At 36.6% G+C, this 21,081-nt stretch overlaps 2 protein-coding genes across 3 annotated transcripts in view; both read right to left on the minus strand.

Moving 5' to 3' along the window:
• The window catches only part of LOC128011898 (neuronal PAS domain-containing protein 2), a 57,490-nt gene extending 44,710 nt beyond the window's left edge, over window positions 1-12,780 (minus strand). The window contains exon 1 of one of the 2 annotated variants that reach the window (XM_052594700.1): window positions 12,569-12,780. The gene's annotated coding sequence lies outside the window, so the exon portion shown is untranslated. The remainder of the gene's footprint in view (window positions 1-12,568) is intronic. The other variant, XM_052594680.1, reaches the window with a different exon arrangement.
• A 6,577-nt stretch (window positions 12,781-19,357) lies between these two features.
• Window positions 19,358-20,667, minus strand: vma21 (vacuolar ATPase assembly factor VMA21). The gene is made up of 3 exons (XM_052594710.1): window positions 20,475-20,667; window positions 20,178-20,287; window positions 19,358-20,016 (listed from the first exon to the last, which is right to left on the minus strand). Exons 1-3 carry the CDS (start codon window positions 20,534-20,536, stop codon window positions 19,874-19,876), a joined length of 315 nt encoding a protein of 104 aa, XP_052450670.1. The 5' UTR covers window positions 20,537-20,667; the 3' UTR covers window positions 19,358-19,873.
• Window positions 20,668-21,081: the final 414 nt, after the last annotated feature.

A 21,081-nucleotide genomic window follows, 5' to 3' on the forward strand; every position in this document is an offset into this window, starting at 1 on the left:
CTCGTTTCATTTCTTAGGTCATCAATGTGTACTTACGATGGGGAATCGTTTAATTTAGACTTCTCTTTGCATGCTCTTTGAGGTAGTGACCATGGACCTCCATTATATCAGTCACAGAAAAGAATGGTTTGACCAAAAAAATATCAAAATGGAAACTACTGTGGAAACAAAGACACCTAGATCTTGGATTCCCTTGAGGTACGCTAAAACAGATCAAAATTTTATTGGAAAGTGGACTATCCCTTTAAGGTCTGGTGAGTTTGCTGGCCAGTCAAGCACACCAACACCATGATCTTTTAACCAACTTTTGGTGCTTTTGGCAGTGTGGGCAGGTACCAAATCCTGCATCTTCAAAAAACAGCATCTTCAAAAAGCTTGTCAGCAGAAAGAAGCTTGAAGCGTTTCTTGGTAAACGTGTGCAGTGACTTTGGTTTTCAAAAAAAATAATGGTCCAACACCAGCAGATGACATTGCTGCCCAAATAATCACAGACTGTGGAAACTTAACACTGGACTTGAAGCAACTTGGGCTATGAGATTGTCCACCCTTCCTCCAGAATCTAGGACCTTGGTTTCCAAATGAAATACAAAACTTGATATTATCTGAAAAGAGGACTTTGGACCACTGGGAAACAGTCCTGTTCTTCTTCTCCTTAGACCAGGTAAGACGCCTCTGACATTGTCTGTGGTTCAGCAAATTCCTTCACACATCTGTGTGTGGTGGCTCTTGATGCCTTGACCCCAGCCTCAGTCCATTCCTTGTCAAGTTCACTCAAATTCTTGAATCAATTTTTCCTTGACAATCCTCATAAGGCTGCAGTTCTCTCGGTTGGTTGTGCATCTTTTTCTTTGCAATTTCTTTGCATTGAATGTTTGTGGCTTACCCTCCTCGTGAAGGGTATCAATGATTGTCTTCTGTCAGATCAGCAGTCTTCCCAATGACTGTGTAGTAAAATCACAATCATGGGGAAGTTTAATTACGGAAAGAAATTCACTTTTCCATGGCAGTCTAATTTACTGAGATGCACCTGTATTTATCGGTTGTGTGCTTTCATGTTTTGTTTTGTCTTGTGCTGTGTAGCACGCAGCTTGTGTTTTTCACTGGCTGCGTACTTTCATGTTGTCATGTTTTGTGTGAAAAAACGTGGCTTATGAGTGTTCTCATTAGCTGACTGTTCATGTCTTGTTTTTTTATCAAGTACATGGCGTTTGATTGTTTTGCTGGCCATGGCCATGTGCTTGTGTTTTAGATTTTTGTGAGTACATGGCTTTTGTTTTGTTTGTTTTTATGTGCCATGTGCTTTTATGTCATTTGTCTCAACCCCATCCTTCTTGTTATCTGATTATTGCTTTATTTCATATGTTGCTGGGATCTTTTATAGACGGGACTGCTCTATCTTTTAGTTTTAAACAATGTGCAAATCCAGCATAGAACTGGTCTTTGATTATAAAACGTTCATCAACAAACACACTTGTGAAACTGCATTTCTGCCCCAGAAAAACAAACTGTATCCACTGTTTACATAACGCTGGGTTCTTTAGAAAACCGAACAAAGTTATCTTTTCCTTACAACCAAAAACACACGTCTTTGGATTTGAGACATTCTTCCAGAGCAAGTCCCATGCAGCACTGTAACCTAATGAAGCGCGTTGATAGGCGTGATCTCGCTCTCGCCCTCTATCTTGTCAAGGTGTGCACAGGCACGATCTTCCAGGAGAAATGCACATATAAGGAGTTCCACCCTCATCTACATCATGATGTACCACGATCTAAAAAAAAAAAATTGTCCAAAACTTGTAAAAACCCAGAAGTACGATTTTTGGCACATAAATACTCTTTCATACATGTTTTTTTTTTTTTTACTTTGTCCATGCTTAGCATGAGAATCCAACTCTTTAAGAGTGTAAACAATTCTGAATGCATGAAACATTAACCGCTTAAATATTCAAGGGGAAAATGTTTCTCAGGTCAGTCAAAGCACTTATGGCATGCACAAAGAGTACAGCAGAACATCTTCAGGCCCTACAATGTGTAGATGCCAAATGCTATTCTGTTCAATCAACCCATGCTGTGATTTCAGTTTTATTTCAATTAATTATGCATCCCTATTAAAATAAAAAAACAGTTGTCTTAGGTTATATGTTAAGAAATGTTAGGATCCCAAACTTTTGAACACATTTATTCAAAAAAGTGCAAATGGAGATAAATTTCCTCCTACATTTAATTAACATCAAATATATTATTTAAGAATTATACATTTATTTATTATAATAAATACGTGCTGGCCCCAATCTCTATGTCTGGTTTTACTGTGCGATAACTGCCCTAAAAATATATAGTAAGGTCTAACTGATTTTGAATGAATCTACAACACTGCATGAGATTAATGTAAATGAGAATAAATAAATAAAATATTAGAATCTTCATTGTTTTGCTTAAGGGCAAATTTGTGATGGTGCTAAATATTCATGAGTCAGCCATAAAAGTTAACACACAAAAAAAAGATGAAATGCTCAAATGCTACGCAACCAGCACCCGTCAAACACTAATGAAATTAAGCCTAGACAGGAATAGATTTAACCTGAACAGACACTGACGTTCTAAAGCAGTGTTAATAATAAGACTAACCTACAAACCTGGAAAAATAAACACTCATGCTTACACAGAAACAAGACCCCACTCAAGCCCAAGAGATGAATATTCATGGTTAAAAGAGGTCTTAACCTGAAACACTCGTCCATGCATGACATGCACACTCACACATGCAGATTTTCAGTTGACTGTAGTAAGTGCTTTAGCAAGTGTAATCAGATACAGCACTTAATCACAGCTGGAGATCAGTCTGTTTAAAGGGTCATGCTTTTATCACCACATTTTCCCACTTATAATTCTATTAAAGTTTTTTTTTTTAGTTTTCATGACATCATTCACCATATCTATTACCCTGAAAAAAGTCATTTTTAGTCAGCTTAATTTCATTAAATGTTCTTTTTGGTCTAAGGAAGGACTTAGAAAGATGAAGCTCATAAAGCAATTTTATCTTACAACATCAAGGAACATTTGAGTCCTCCCCCCTTTAAGACTTCCTTTATGGCTCCAGCCGGTCTTACACGGCATCATTTTGATGATTTCTAATAAGACAATACTTTATATAAAGGTTTACCAAATGTATTTCTGAAGCAACGTGCTCAAACAAACCCACACACAGACAAACACACACAGACACTTGTACTTAAAGAAGAGAGACAAACGTAGAAAAAAGCAGAGGGAGAATGATTATGTCCCTTATTCATGCACAAATAGGCAAATTACATAAAAAGCAGAAAAACATAGGCTTGGGGGAAGTGGAGGGGGATAAGAAAGAGACCTAGAGGGAAAGAGAAACAGAAAGAGAGCACTTAAAGAGGAGGGCAGCAATGGGAGGGGGGGAGGCGTTGGAGCAGAGAATGACGTCTGTACGAGTGGTTATATAATCGTGCGCTGAATATTGCGTATGTCACCATAAGAAGGTTACAGAGAGAGACATGAATACCAGACATTCTCTCTACAGTCATGTGCAGCATACTTCCACTCGCTTAGTGTAATCATGTCGCCACAGTACAGCTGCTCCTGCCCCGCAAGACCTTCTACGGCCATTAAATCCCTGCTCAGAGAGACTTATCTGCCCCAACACTGCCTACAGCCACTAACATCCCCAAAGGGCTCTGACTGGGCATCTCTGTCCGGTTTGAGATCAGGATGAATCAAGGGGAGAAATATAACCATAAACTACCATTCCAAATTTAGGGTCAGTAAAAAATAAATAAATAAATAATAATAATCAAACACAATTAAAATTTTTATTCAGAAAGTAAGGGTGCATTAAATTTATCAAACATGACAGTAAAGACATCTAGAATATTACCAAAGGCATCTATTTCAAATAAACGCTGTTCTTTCAAACTTTATATTCCTCAGATTCACACAAAAATACTAAGCAACACTGATTCGAAGAATGTTACTTGGGCACCAAATCAGCTAATTAAAATGATTTCTGAAGGATCATGTGACACTAAAAACTGCATCACTGCTAAAAATTGTACTTTGCCACTATAGAAAAACATTTTTTAAATATCTTAAAATAGAAAACAGTTATTTTAATTGTAATAATTTCACTGTTTTTTGATAAAATAAAAGCAGATCCTCAAAACTGACTGAATTTGTCTTCATTATTTCAGTATTAATGTAAATCTTGCATCACTGACATAAATATTTAATGAAGTACGTAGAAAATTAATTAACATTCAAACACCTTAAAGTGACAAAAGCGTCCACAAACATAAAACAAGCATGACCAAGAGTCAGTGACGGTGAGTAATGCAAAATACAAACATGGCTGATGGTGGTAGCAGTGACCTAATCCCAAATCCGTGACACATCCTGCTCTGTGCTGGCACTTTGGTGTGATCACTGCAAATAAGAAATGTGGGTCAAACACACAAGCATAAGGAAACTAATGAAGCACAACTGAGATATTCTTAGCATGGTTCTGGCCTTGCAGCAGAGTACATTATCGATGAGCTCTCTTCTCATCAGGGAATTTATAATAATGACTGGGGGTGGTTGTAGACATTAAGCACCAGCTTTTAACCTTCATATCTCATTTATTACACCAATAAAGAGAGGTAGTTATCTCTAAGCATAGCAATGACTAAGTTCAAAGACTTTTAGACTAGAAGTACCATTTATGATGTTATGAATAAATAGATAAAAAGTAGCAGAGCAGAGTTCCTGTGGCTCAGTGGTAGAGCATTGCGTGTTAGCAGCACAAAAGGTTGTGGGTTCAATTCCCAGGGAACACACATACTACTAAAACAAATGCACTGTAAGTCACTTTGGATAAAAGTATCTGCTAAATAAATGCATAAATGTAAATGTAATGAGAACAACATGGCATATGGATCCAATGAATCTGAACGCATTTTAAGGATGCTTTGTTCTTTCATTGAAAATAAAGACAGTGCCTCTGGCTTAAACCACTGTAGATTTCATTCATAATTTCTTATCAACTTCTCAATCAGTCTTTGCATCATTTAGCTGGTAAATATGCCCTGAAACAGCGGTTTACAAAAGCTTCATGGCAAACTACAATCATTCCCTCGAATGGAATAGATGATTGTGTGTGTGTGTGTGTGTAAATATCTGACATTATATAATAAGTCAGATTAATTTAAGATATTCACTTGCCAAACAAAGAGCATGTATCAGTCATGGACAGACCTGCACAGTTGCATAATCTTTTCTAAAATAAATAAATAAGGACATATGAGATGCCCGTTTGTTATATGTGACCTGGTGTTAATGAGTACACAAAAATGAACATTGAAGTTTTATATTGTCAAATAATATATTTCTAAAAACAACACTTGTGAGAGACAACAGCTCGGATTAATTTATTGTACAGGTAGTTTTTAAATTGCTGATTTTACTTCAATATTTAATGTGTTAACAGTATAAGAAATCTTCAGAACATCTGCTGATATGGGGATGATGATGACATTTGTATAGTCTGCCTCACCACCAAGTTCTACACACTCTCCATCTCTTGCATATTTTAATTGAATATGCAATTAAATCTGCTAACAATATTAGTTTAGCTCTCTACGCTGTTGAACATATTTAACCATGTTTAATTCTGCAGTATTCAGCAGATATTTTGTGATGTGAAAAAAAGCCTGTATCTTTCATCTGAGCCTGCTCAGGGCCTCGTGTTTGCCTCTTGACAAGACTAGCATCTACTAATGGGGAAGAGTGAGTTAGAGAATGTAAATGAGAGCAAGATCAAAGAAAGATAGGAAATGTAAGTAATGCCTCAAAGTGTGTCTAATTGAAGCATGAATGTAGAAATTGATTAGCTTGACTCTAATTGATTAGAGTCAAAGAAAGGACAGAGCACTCAAGTAATGACTAATAAAAAAAAATAAATAAGAAGGAAAAGGCACATGACATTTCAGAAGTAAGAATATTTAAAGTAAAATATAGCAATATGCAATAAAAAAAATGAAAGAGGCAGATGAAAGAAGGGTCTAGTGTTTGTGGTCACATTTATGTCCCATCAATAAGAAGCTTTCAGAAGACAGTAGTAAAACACTTTGAATGAAAAAGCTCATCCAAAAAGACCTTAAGAAGAAATCATTCACACTGCATTCATCTGTCAAACTTATACAACAACTGAGTGATCTCAGAGTGAAGAGATATAACAGCTATAACAGTTTACATCTATTGATATTCTATATTGCTATATTAACGGCTTATTAGTGCTTTTACTAAAGAAACTACAACAAAAAATTAACTGCACTAGATCTAATTTCTTGATGACTTTGAGTAACATTAAGTCATTTAGGCATGACAATAACTTTTTTTTAAAAAAGGTCTAACAGTTCTAAAAGATACCTTAACTCCATTCTAAACTTATAAATATCCCACCAAGAGAGCCACCCAAAGGGGGAATTCCCCTCATCCCCATTTTCCAAAACAAAATCCACAACTGTGTTTTTCTCTGTTTGTTTCTCATTTACTTTCTCACTCCATCTCTGTGCATGTCTTTGCTAGGTCTTTCTTCCATTTTTATCTTTCTGCTACTTTTTTTTTGTAGCTTCATGCGCAGTTCACAAGGCTGTATTTCTGAAAGGATCTGAACATTCACCACTGCTCTGAGAGCTCTTAAAGGGCTGGTTCTTCTTTTAACATGCTCAGGCGATGTAGCAGCTCACTGCCATTTCTGCCTGCCGAGTCACAATGACATGCTTACCTGCGTGCTAGGGCGAAGCTTGCAGGCCGTGCCCCAGTAACCCAGTTTTCCTGGTGAAATAACTCCGTAACAGCACAGCAGTGGCTACTGTGTCCCGTTACCTAACACACACTCACACTAGGGGGTGGGGGGGATTGGTTAACCTGTCATATGCCCTCACCACCCCAAGTTTCTCACCACCCAAAGGTTTCTTACTACTAATGAGAACCTTTACACATAACAATTTAACATTTAGAGCAAAACAGAGTGCATATAACTGTCCTTACAGTTACAGTGTAACAGTCAAATGACTTAAGAAAGAAAATAACTGAGCCACATTCATACACCACGAAAGAGATAAAGAGATCTATAAAAAAACTCAAGCCTTCTAAAGTACAACTGCATTATTCTGATGAGATAACAATGACTTAATCAGTGAATGGCAACCTCAGGATGAGCCAATCAAGAGCCAGGAAAGTTATAACAACTCAAAGGTTTGAAAATAGGAGAATCAACTGTATTCGAATCCATCCCTTATATCCTCATTCACTATTCCACATTAATTGAATGAATAAGTGAATGAAAACAAGTGAGTGAATTTGGACAATGAATGTATCGGAAGTGCTGTGAACGCCATGCAGAATTCATTCAGCGTGACACACACAGTGCATGACTATTTTCTAGTGGCTAGCCATTAAGTGTTCATCAACTATAGGTACACTAGCCTTTGAGGTGCTTTATGGGATTGAATGTCCACTGTGGTTTCGGACACCACTACAAATGGCTGTCCCCTCAAAAAGTGCACTATACAAGCGTATTGGGGCAATTTCAGACTCAGCCTGGGTTTTGCCAATGTCTATTTGCACAGTTTGGACAGCATGTGACTGTTTGACTGCGATCAAATATTCTTTTCTTGACCAATGGTAAATTTACTAGCAAACATTTAATATGAATCTGGTTCAATATGTGGCACAGCAAAGTTACAAAAAAGCTAAGTTGCTTTATAATCACTTCATTACATTAAGTGGCCAATGGGTGATGATCACTGCATTACTAACATGGCTAATAATTGCTAACTTTATTATCCATGACACACACTGATTCACAATATTTCCCTCTTGAACAGATCTCTTGAAATAAACTTGAACAGATCAAATAAACTTGAAACTATATAGATAGATAGATAGATAGATAGATAGATAGATAGATAGATAGATAGATAGATAGATAGATAGATGAATTTTCAGCATCATTACTTCTTTCTTCAGTGTCACATGATCATTCAGAAATCATTCTAATATGCCAATATTCTAATGCTTGATTTGATTTTTAATTATTATTACAGTATTTATTTATTTTTTGGCGGGGAAAGAAATGCTAGAAATTAATACTTTTACTTAGCAAGGATTTAAATTCATCAAAAGTGATGATGAAGACATTTATAATGTTACAAAAGATTTCTATTTCAGATAAATGCTGTTCTTCAAAACTTTCTAGTCATCAAAGAAATTACAAAAAAAATATACTGAGCAGTTTTCAGCACCATAATTTATATATTTATATATATATATATATATATTTATATATATATATATATATATATATATATATATATATATATATATATATATATATATATATATATACACACACACATTACACACACACACACAATTTTTATTTGAGCAGCAAATCAGAATCAGAAGTCAAATATTTCATTCACATGTGACAAGAGATTCTTAAAAACAAATGTGGGGTTTAAGTGAAACAAAGCATCTCTTGCTCTTTGTAGGCTTGACAGTAAACCGGTGGAACAACTATCTAAGAGGACCTTGACTGAGAGAAATTATTGAGAGAAAAAGAATATCAGGGGAAATCTCTGAGTTTTGAAACCAGCTGCATTGGTTTTAGTCTAATTTGATATCTGATGGATCTGATAATCTTGTTCAAGAAAGATCTGAATTTGCTGTCTAAAGCTTGTACTACATGCTTATTTAATCCTGTTTCCAACAGCACTGCTCAAAAAGCTCTTGGATAATTAGATGGCCACATACTTTGATCTAGCACTTTTCTCAGCCAAAGCACTTTACAGAGCAACCCCCAGCAGTGTGCAGCATCAAGTTGGATGGTGCAACAGCCATAAGGTGCCAACACCAGCAGCTATCAGGCCAGCAGGTTTACATCCCTTCCCTTTTTTAGAAACTCTATAGGAATTTTAGAATCAGGACATCATTTTAATATTGCATCTTATCTAAAGGGTGGTGCCTTTTTTCAGGAATGTCACCATCGCTAGGTGAATGATGGCACAAAAAGAACACAGGTTGAGCACCATCTGCTGGCCTCACTAATACTTCTTACAGAAGCAGCCTTTGTTCTCCCATAAATCTCATCCCAGGCTCATCTACTGTTTAGCTTCAGCAGGAATGGTGGGAGGAATTTGGTTTAAACTGTTCTGGAACAGAGTTTTAAATACAACTTAACCACTGATTTCTAGTAGTGTCCTCTTTTGGAAGGCCAAACCAAGTAGTTTCGCTTTCACACGAAACATCCAGCATCTCCACGACATGGGGGTCGCAACAATACTACAGCGAGAATCAGTTGGTCTTGTAACCCAAAGGTTGCAGGTTCGAGTCACGGTGCTGGCAGGAGTTGAAGGTGAAAAGGAGTGCATGAACAGCCCTCTTTTCCACACTCAATACCCATGGCTGAAGTGCCCTTGAGCAAGGCACTGAACACCCAGTTGCTCCCCGGGTGCTCGATATATTCGGTTGTTAAGTGATGACGTAAGAAGCTCTGTTTCCGGGTCCAAACCTCAACTCGCTTCACTTGAGAATACGACCTCAGCAGCTGTTTATGAGCACTGTTTATTCATATTAATAATTTAAGCTAAACGCTTTCAAACTTACGGTGTACACAGTCTCCGTGCTCACAGCATCCCAAACACAAATAATTTTACATTTATTTATTTACATTTATATTTTCATTGTCTGGCTATCTGGGACTTTGGTATTGAGTAAAAAAGGTTAGCATTATAACTTTCTCTGTAGTATTATATCACATTGTGAGTTTATATAAACAACTTTTGTTGTTTTCTTGTGGCATCTAATAGAGCATTTGGAAATGGAAGCTGTGACAAGTGACGTCAGATTTAACAAGCGAATAGCTGCCCACTGCTCCGGGTCTGTGTTCACTTGCTTTTTGTAAGAAATATATACATATTCAAAACTTAATCACTTCGAAGGTGCAGTATGTAGGATTAACTCTGAGTGGTTGAACTAGGTATTGTAGGCTGCCCGATTGAGTAAACCAACAGGAACTAGCGCACTTAATGATGAATGAAATTAAATACTGTTTTTTCCGCCAGCTGGCCACCCGGAGTGCAAAAATACAATTGGGTAAACTGGCAGTGAGCAGGTTTCACAAACCAAAACAGAGACCGACATTCCAGCCCGGAACGCAAATTTTCAAAGGAGAATAACTGACTGTAGAATTGATTTTCAGATAAACAAGTATGTTAACTTAAAATGTTTTTTAAATATCTGCAAACATATTATGGTATTTGTATGCTTTAGTAGGAGTCAAAAATGTACATATAGCACCTTTAATGTAGCTTGCGCCAACAGTTGTACATGGAAGCAGCTCCGGGCTTATGACGTATGAGGTCAGCTTTGCGCATGGGTCCATGAAAACCAACGTTTGTTAACAGGAACCAAGAAGGCAAAGTTTCCTTAATTTAGCAAAGGAAACCCAGTTTTCTGACAAAAAAGCATCCATTCGCTACAGGAAGACTTTGATCACCCCTCAGAGCTGAGACACTTTATATTAAGGATGGGGGCTTTTTATTTTACTTCTTTTGGACTGAAACCAGAGTGTGAATTACCCTACCATAATTGGAGGGTACTGCTCCTTCAATTCTTTAAACTTGCGACTAGTTAACTTTCTAAAGAAGGCTCAGTCGCTTCTCGGGTCGACATTAACACACAGACAAAATTATATTCAGAATTTAAAATATTTTATACCACTTTTTAATGTGTGAGTGTGGAAAGGTGTTCATGGGATCGAGATACCAGCCTTTCGCAAACTTGCTTTCAATGTCTAACGAACACTCGTTCTCATGGAGATGCGATGTGCAAAGAGGGGAGGGGCTGTGTGTGTGTGTGTGTGTGTGTGAGAGAGAGAGACGCATGAGTGACAGAGAGATGGAGGGAGAGCAGGGAAAGGAAATGCAGTGGAACGAATACGCTGCATTTAAATTAGCGTTAAATATGAAAGACCCTGACAAAGACGAAAACTAAGGACATTTACTCTATAAGTTTATTTTTATAGTTAGTTCGTTTTGCCAAGCACACATTACAGTTTTAGTTAGTTATCTTTTTATATATATATATATATATATATATATATATATATATATATATATATATATATATATATATATATGCCTTGTTTTTATTTTTATTTCAGTTAACGACAATGTTTTTTCCCCACCCAGTTTTTGTTTTTTTTTTGTTCGTTTTTGTTAACATTAACAAAATCCAAAAAACCAAAAACAACCCCCCCCCCCCAAACTGATATTTCTGTTCCTTTGATTCTAACTATGACTGAAACACTGCAACACTTGTGAGCGGCATTAAACAGCTTGAAAGATCAAGGCCAATTTTTTTATATAACTCAGACTGGATTTGTCTGAAATAAGAAAGTAATATACACAGAGGATTATTTGAGGGTGAGCAATTTATGGGCTAATTTTCATTTTTGGGTGAACTAACCCTTTAAAGCATGTCACGGTTGGGCACAATGTATATATATAAAACTAGAAAGTTATCAAACTACACAAACAGTAAAGCCTTCAGATCACAATCAAACTAGTCACCTATATCTCAAATAATGTTTAACTTGCATCAATTTGTTAACTTTGTCCAGAACTAGCAACACCAGCAAATTAACTACACACAAAATGAGCAAATAAGCGAGATCAGTCATTTTAGAGCGAAAATTAAAAGTATCACCAGAGGCGAGTCTGACTATAAAAAGAGAGAGAGAGAAAAAAAAAACCCAGAACGTGTAACCGAGGACTCTTCGTCAGCAGTGAACTTTTTATTCCTCTCAACGAATCCAGGGCATGACGTAACTCCCACCGGCTCATGATTCTCAAGTCATGTGTTACATAACTTGCAATCTTTTCATAAGTGTTTTTATTTTGAGGGTTATTATGTTCAAACTTTCAATAGGCATATCGCCATAGTTAAAATTATTATCTATGACTTCAGCCTATAAGCTGTAAAAGAAAATAAAGTAGACAGGATTTTACCCCGCTGTTGCTCTTGACCTCCATTAAAACACACAGAGAGACGTCAACTCGGCCATTGAATTAATATGTATATGCAGACTCACATAATCTGTCTAACCATCTGACACTCATAGATATCACAGTTAATATCTTAATTCGTGGAATGTCATTTCAGGAATGAAGTACAGGAATAATTGACAAGAGTACAGGAATAATTGACAGAGACTGGCCTCATCAATTAATTGTCCACATCGTAACAGAGAGGAAAAAACTACATAAATGCATTTCCAGAAAAAAAAAAAAAAATGAAACAATGTGTCAGTACCGACACAAGGCACAAACACTCACGGTTCTATATTTTGCAACTTTAACTGAACGACCAAAACGTCCATAGCAATACGTAAACCCGTTATGGGCGCTTGCACCGGGCGCCTTTAACAAATTGACACACTTCTTATTGTGTGCTCTAATTTCACAAACTAAACCAAGCAACAACCGACTGTACTCACCTAATCAGAGGCAGCAATGAGAACCTGACTTCGACAGAGAAGTTGCTAGGAATCTCCAGCGACGAGACAGACACACCGAAAGCGTTTTTGCCCTCCTTGCCTTACACATGCAATCGAGTTGCATAACCGGCACCGTTTCTGTGGGCAATGAGTGACTTCCAGGACCCTTTTTTTCATTCACTGATGTTCATTTTCCAACGCACACACCTCACGCTTTACGTCATCAGCCGTCGTCACTCCTTAAAAGGAGCGAAGGGGGCGTATTCGCCTGCGGAGGGGAACGCACACACCCGCAGCGCGTGCTCGGAAGCCAGCGCGGTCCACCGTCTCCCTCTCCGTTCTCAAACGGCTTGAACGGCGGCCAGAGAATGTCATCGGTGGAGAATTAAGGAGGCCGTGTCTCAGCGAGGCAAGCTCTTAGTGTGGAATTAAATGGTTTCGTTAGTATATTTAGAATCTATGTTTAGTACGACTTAGCAGAATATTACGAATACCATTTGAGTGAACGATGTTTAAAAACAAATCTCATAGTTGCGTGCGAGTTTCCCAAATGACGTGGGAGTTCTGTAGGCAGTTATGTTATGTAAGGAATATTGTTTCATAAGGTGTATTTTGCCAACTTATTAGTTTCTGGCTGTGAATGATGACTTGAAATATTGCCTCACCCCTAACCCCCATCTGGAACAACGAGTTTATCCGCGCTTGAATGCCAATTAGGGGGTTGTGGTTTTATGTTTTATATAACTTACCAATATATATGGTTCAACGGTGTTTTTAAAGTTTCCGCAAGCATAAAAGTTAGATCGATCACACCACGTTGCTCAGAGCTAACGTTAATATTTACAGCGGTCTCCGAAGATTCACACTGACGTTAGTTGAGTTTGAGCTGGTAACCATGGAAACAGTACGCCACTCACGCCCTTTAAAAAGTGTGACAGTTGGCAACACGTCAGCAAATGTTAAAAAGTAGCCTACTGTAGCGTACTCATTCAGCATTTTATTATCCTGCATATCACAAAACATGCAGATTTCGTTCCCCTCATAGAACATTGTAAAACTAGACAGCCAGAAAATCATTGCAGAATTAATACACTGAACCCCATTCATTTTCTACTTTAGGAAATTGGTACTTTAGGTTTTCTTTTCTCTAAACCGTTTAAATTCACAATTGTTTGTGTGTGTTAAACACCAAGAAAACATAATTCTTCGAAGTGAAAAGATTTTCTTTCAAACTGTACACAGATCAGCGGGCGGGCGGGGCTTTAATTGGATCGTGCTGTGGTCTGTAACTAGGTCATGTCAGACAGTGATTGCCATCTGCCGACGGTTCGCTCAGCGGTGCTTGCTCAATGAAACATTGGACATTCAGCTGTAGTCTCGAGGCAGAAACCACACAGCTGATCCATACTGAGTCACTGTTGTGCAGCCTGTAAACGTATCAGCTACATACACAAGGACATGCACAAGCAATTATTTTTTTTTTTAATTTAAATTTAAAGCCCTTACTTATAATGGCTTAATTTAATCATTAACCTCATTCTTGACCTCTTTAGCAATTTAAGACACAATGCACAGTGTTACCTTACAAACACAAAATACCCACAGGGCAACACAGAGGACATTTAAAGAACGCAAGAAACATTAACAAAAGACAACACAATATACCAGTGTATTTGGAGAATTCCCCTTTAAAATGAATTAATAATCCAACATGGATTGCCTTATTTAAAGGATAGTTCACCAAAAAATGAAAACTGTCATCATGTCTTTCTAAATGTCTCCTCTTGTCTTTCTAAACCTGAATGACTTCCTTCTCTACAACATAAATGAAGATATTTTTAAGCATGTTGGTAACCAAACAGTTTTTGTTCCCATTTGACTTCCATTACATATGGGCAAAAAAAAAAGTCTTCAAAATCTCTTCCCGTGTTATGCATAAAAAGTTTTTTATTTTTGGGTGAACTATTCATACTATATAATGTATTTTTTTCCTCTGTAAATTATAAGGTAAGTAGTGGTGTTTATGACCTAAACCCTAAAACTCTAACATTTCTGTATCTATAAAATAAAAGTCTCCTAAAATAAAATGTTTACCATAATGTTACTTAGCGTTATTATTATAGTATTTTTCCCCCTTTTTTCACACTGCACAACATTCATTTAGTGACAGATGAAAATATACATATTTACACACAGTATACACAAGTATAATAGTGCTAATTACAGTGGCATCATGCAGAATGCTGTATAAAACATACATATGCATATCACAGGATAACTTTTAGTTCTGTAAGATCAATTAAGATGATAAAGGAAATTGAGACATGAGAAAGAGAGAATGAAGAAGAGAGAGGGTGTTTGGTGTTTAAGTACAGATCAGAGCACACATTGCTGCCCCAGTGCCCTGGCAGAATACCTAATGAGTCCGTGTGCAGACTCACGCCAATATACCAGCCTGAGCTCAACGAAAAGCTTCATAATTACTGTTCCAAGATCAGCATGAAATATACAAGTCTGTGCCTGCAAAGACAAGGGGGCTAGTTTTAGACCAGTAGTCTTTTCCATTAGTAAATAGCAAATCATTACTGACCAGAAATGACATTGCATAAATCAAAATAAAACAGTCTGTCATGGCTTTCCCACTGAATGCTGAGCACATACACAGGTCTCTTGCGCAGACAGTCTAGATATATGTGTTTACAACCTAAAATAAGATTCTGTGGATTATGCTATGAAGTTTAGAATTATTCTTTTCTTCTGTCTCTCATTTCTCTCTCTCTCTCTCTCTCTCTCTCTCTCAGGCTGAACTTGAAGTGATCGCTCTAAAAATTCCAGGATAATGCGAGAGAGAAGCCAGTCTCCATGGAAATGGTCGCTAGTCTGTGAATCATCCTTAGTTACTATTGCACAATCAAAATACAGGATGAGAGCCCAAACTGTGTCCATGGAAACTTAGCGGATGTGTTCCACTTGGGGAACAGCATTCTGGTTCTACAGGTTGAGACGGGACTCATACTTTGACTAAAAATATTCAGCAATGTCTGAACCACTTTCTGGCCTGTTGGTTTTGCTTTAGATCCCACTGACGTACTACAATAGATCTGTGCCATGAGCCACTTAGCTGAGTACAGATGTTTCTCATACTTAGCATTACTCACTAAGTATGAGCAGAAATATATGAATACTATATTAAATGCATTTCATTTATTATGTTACTATACTTATTAAGTGACGGCGCCAACTGACCATCAGCCAAAGTGTGAAATCCCATCACACTAACCATCTTTAATGGACTTCCTTTTCCTGGATTCAGCTTTCTACAATGTGTATCAGGCATCGTCAATAGATATATTGCTTATTAAATCTGTTATTATTATTATTATTATTATTAATGCATTCAAAATTACAATTTATATTATTTATTTTAGTATTATTATTACTGAATTGTCAATTAAATATTATATGTAATATTTATTTTAGATAAGATCTTTAAATGATTTATGTACAGTTTGCAACGTATCTGAGTGTTGGTTGTATGTGTGTAAGTCTGAACTGGTCAAGACTTTTCTGACCTCGGTGACGTCATGCATTGTCTGACAGTAGAAATTCACATGCACACAGGAAATGGGGAGGATTATACAACATCCTCTCACCTCTCTGCATGTGTGTTTACACGACGGGAGTGAGTCACAGAGAATAATAGGGGAAGACTCATACATACACACATACCCACCCATAAACTCGAGCACTTATGCACACTCACAGATACATACACACAGACCTGGATTAATAATTATAATGATGACGCACAAATGGATGAACTATCTACGTCATCTCTTTGTGTCTGGGGAGGAGTGAGGAGAAGCAACGAGTGAAAGAGAAAAAGAGAGACTTGTAGTGGTTCTGTCATGTGCTGGGTAGATTTCAGGTCATGACTGCTGTGTCTGAGGAACAGTTGGATAACAGCTATCCGTGCCCTATTTGTCTATAATGGACCCCCCATGTGGAGCTGCTTTTGCTTCTAATAAGACCTGTATTTTTCAGTCTTTCCTCTTTTCCTCCAAGCTCCCCATCTATGTGACAAAGTATTGCTGTACTAACATTAACCAGCCTGTGACCTCTCCCTCTCATATCTCCATCTTTAGTGATACTGTGTTATCAAGACATGTTTAGAACGTGTATCCGTTTTAGAAATATCCGGCAGGTCCTGAAGTTCAAGACTTGGATACCTACGCATATCTGTCTGAAAACTGATCCTGAAGACAGGGTCAGTTTACAAAACACATCTAGTTATTTTATCAGGTGTTTATTCACACAGTTTTGTCCACACTTTAACACACTTACGGGATCAATGCAATGGTGACATCTTTGGAAACAGATCTAGCAGTCATTCAGTTTCTTTCATGAGCTTTAACTATATCACCTCACTCTCAACAAACTCAAAAATATGTTAGGAAAATTATTCAGAAAGTAAAATAGTAAAAGTTAGAATTCAAGTGTAAGAATTCAATGAAATAATGAAATACACGGGCTGAAATTTCCCTCTTCTGACCTCGGTGTGTTCAGGTGAATCACACACACATCATGGTCAATTATAGCACACACCACACTAGATGGCGCCAATACTTCGGTTGACTTTTTAAAAAGTAATTTTAAAACATTTCATATTTTAGACAGTGTCTACTCAGAAATATACCTTATATGTATTTTATAGTTATTTATGTTGCATAATTATTTTATGATACTGGTTTACAGTACAGTATCACTGTACAGCACTAATAGTGGATTGTTATTTTTATTCCAAGCGAAATTTTATGTTTAGTTAGATTATCGAAAGGATCTAAAGGAATAGTTACATAACATGAAAGATGAGTTTGTTTCTTAATCGGAACAGAAGATAAACTTAGCATTACACCAGACAGACAGCTGATAAAAACATCATGATAATTCACAATAATCCACACAACTCCAGTCCACCAATTAACGTCTTGTGAAGTGAAAAGCTGCATGTTTTTAATAAAAAAAAAAATCAAGACATTTTTTTTACTCCATTAAATCATTTTTTAACTGTTTCTGGCTAAAATTGAAGTCCTTTATCCATAATATGGCTTTCCAAGTGATTAATCTCATCTGAATCAGTAGAGAAAACTGCACATATCAAGCACTGTTTATAAGTGGAAACAGTCTGAAACAGTTCTAATTAAACAAATACTGCAATGTTTTAATCAACTAGTTGGACTCTCATTCTGATGGCACCCATAGGATCCAATTTAAGGCGAGATACTGCAGGTGAATAGGGTAAAAAAACAAACAAAAAAAAAACCTAATAGTTATCCCCTTACTTACCCAGTTGATTGATTACATTGATTATTGCAAACATTTTTTGTATTACAAGTTTTCAAAAATGTTATGTTTAAATACACTCTTTAGTTTATTGCTTAAACATGAATTTCTATTGTTCTATTATCTAGAGTGCAATAGTTCTGCTGTCACCATTGTAGTTTTGTAGTGTAGTGTAGTGTACCCCAGTTGGGCTTCACAGCTCAATGAGGGGGTGGAATGGAGAGAAAGTAGTCAGAAATGACCAGAGAAAATGACAAACCTGGAGAGGAAAGCAGGAAATTCTAATCATTGTCCTTTTCCTCTTCCACCCAGACATATTCTCAATATTTCCACGAGATGTCCCTGCTTTCCCTCCCCAGCTATATCCCCCAATACATTCAACTCACAGTTTTTCCCTTTCCTCTGTTTCTTAATCATCATCATCATCATTTTCTGGATCATTCTGCTTTAGCAGAAGGTGTGTAAAAGCCCTCAATCCTTCCATTACCAGCTGTACCGATGAAAAACAGGGCTTTAAGAATCTATTCGGACAAGATTCATGAAATCATCGAAAACCAAACCCATGCTTGGAGGGGGAGCAATTTTATGTAACTTGATGCAGACCATCTCAGAGGTTCAGTGACCTCTTTTATTTGTATAATATGAAACATATAAAACATATATTCAGTTTATTCTGAACCTTTATGTGACCTTGTTTTTCTTAACTGTTCATTGCTTAAGGTACAAATATTATAATTGAGTTTAAAAGGGCCATTAGTGTGGTAGAGCTTGTGGCTAATCTCAAGACAGTATTCTAGTCTTATCATGGTCTCAACAATGGGCATGCAGGAATTTATTTCTGAATTCCAATTTGATCAAAACTACATTAAAACACATCCCTTCTTTGGCAAACTTCTGCATGTAATCATCTTCTTGTGTTGCCTTGAGGCATGTTCTCTTGCCTGAACTAGGCTAAGAAATACAGAAACCTCTTAATATTCATGATTTCATTGCCTCCATCACTATCCCATAATAGTCTTAGGCTGATTCACTTGTCAAACATGATTACAGTGAGTTTCCACTTGATAAATGTGCAGAGCTTGAAACCTTCGAGACAGAACACATGTATTTAGTCATGCAAAATTATTATATTGAGTAGAAGTGTGAGTGCTTTTATATAGTTAATTATATAGATATTATAGGCATAGATCAATCTAAATCACAATATTGATAAATGCTGTAATAAAATGAATTCATTTTATTTAATATTATCCTTAAAGGGACGAAGTATTGATTTATATTTTCTACATTGATCTAAAACACATAACATCAACATATTGGCTCTCACCCCACTCATAACTGTCATTTTAAACAATATTTATAAATGATAAAATGTCTATTAAGAAGTGCAATACTCTTGGGGCTTCAAAGGTGTGCAATTCCGGTAAAAATTGAGAAAATGAAAGCTCCAGAGAACAGCTTTAATTGATAAATAAAACAACATGAAATGATCCATCTTGGAATTATTTTTGACTTAATCACACAGACACAAACTAGTTTCAAACAACCAACTGACTAAACAATCACTGTGTGTTTGAGTAAAAATATCAGGGAAGATACTGAAATTAGGTTTAGGTTTGACTACAACAGCTTGAAATCAGTTGATTCAGAATTGAATTCATCTATTGAATCGACTAAGATGGGTCAGGATATGACACTGAAGGAACAATGTGTTTTATCTGCACAAAAACACAGACTGACCTCCAGCTAAAGCAAAAGATGACCTCGACTATTCCATGAGATGAAGAAAAAAAAAATCAGGCATCTTCTCTAGATACTCAGGAGAAACGTAAACACACACACACACACACACACACACACACACAGATGGTGTCACTCCATTATGATTTTCTTGTTCAGGAATGAATAAAATCAATGATTATCATGTGTGTTCCAATCTCTCCCTGTAGTTTTCAGTCCTGTTTAATCCTGTTTTCCCTCTCTCCATTGTTGTGATCCCTCATTCCATGCAACATAAACGAAGAGTGCCAAAACTACATGGACGGCAAGCACAGCAACAATGGCAGCATAGAAGTAGCTGTCATTGCTGGAGTAACCCAGAGAGGCTGTGAAGAAAAGAAGAGAATTAAGCAGAAATTACTAAAGCAAATCAGCAACTAAGGACATAATACATTATGCTGTAGTACAACATGTATATTAAATAGTATTATTTTAATAAATAAATAAATAAATATTTTGGGAGTATCAGCATTTGAAAGCAAAATACCTTCAAAGAGAAAAGACTTCGATGCAAAATACAGTCCGATGGGTAGAGTTATCATCAGAAGCGTGAAAAACAAGAGAGTCTTGAGAACAGAGACAAGAGAACCGTCATTCCTGAAGGATTGCAAGGAAGAAAGAGACAAAGAGATTTTATAAAAATTAAATAATCTGAAATGCAACAGTCATAGTCATTAATCGACTATTTCAATTTAATCTCTTAGTTTCGTGCCCTTAGTCATTGTGATTTTGGTGTGAGGTCACGTGCAGTCTGAAAGGATAGACAAATCACAGACAACCTTACCCTCTGAAATCAGGCGCGGTGGCAGGCATGGAGCCCACAGCTGTCTTGTCGTAATTTTGCATTCTGTATTTTTATTTAAGGCCAAAAACAAAGAGAGAGAGAGAGATAGGAACTCAATAGCTCGTAATTCCGTTTTGCGACATCTTGAATTATTTGCTTTTCCGGGTCTTTGTCACATGATCTGGATAAGCGTGACACAGTCGCCAACTCTCGCGAGACAAATAAGCAACCGCAGCTTCAAAAACAAGCCCGATATTTATCATCAATATTATTTATCACTAATAAGTGATCTTGTAACATATTAAACTGAAACTACCCTTTTATCTGAAAAGCAAAAATAAGTTATTTTACAAAAATCGGCAAACTGCAACAAAGCAGAAACAAAACTCATCTCCAATCACCTGTGAACGGAATAGGATTGAAGAGATGGAAAAGATGAAAAATACAACAGCTTCAAAGGGGAGTTGTAACATAGCCACATATTTATAGTCTACTAAAATATTGGCTATTTGAACCAAATATAGGCTACTAGTAGTATATGCCTACTTGTTACTATTATTATTATTATTATTATTATTATTATTATTATTATTATTATTATTATTAT

This window comes from Carassius gibelio, chromosome A5 (assembly GCF_023724105.1).
Source record: "Carassius gibelio isolate Cgi1373 ecotype wild population from Czech Republic chromosome A5, carGib1.2-hapl.c, whole genome shotgun sequence".
Taxonomy (NCBI): domain Eukaryota; kingdom Metazoa; phylum Chordata; class Actinopteri; order Cypriniformes; family Cyprinidae; genus Carassius; species Carassius gibelio.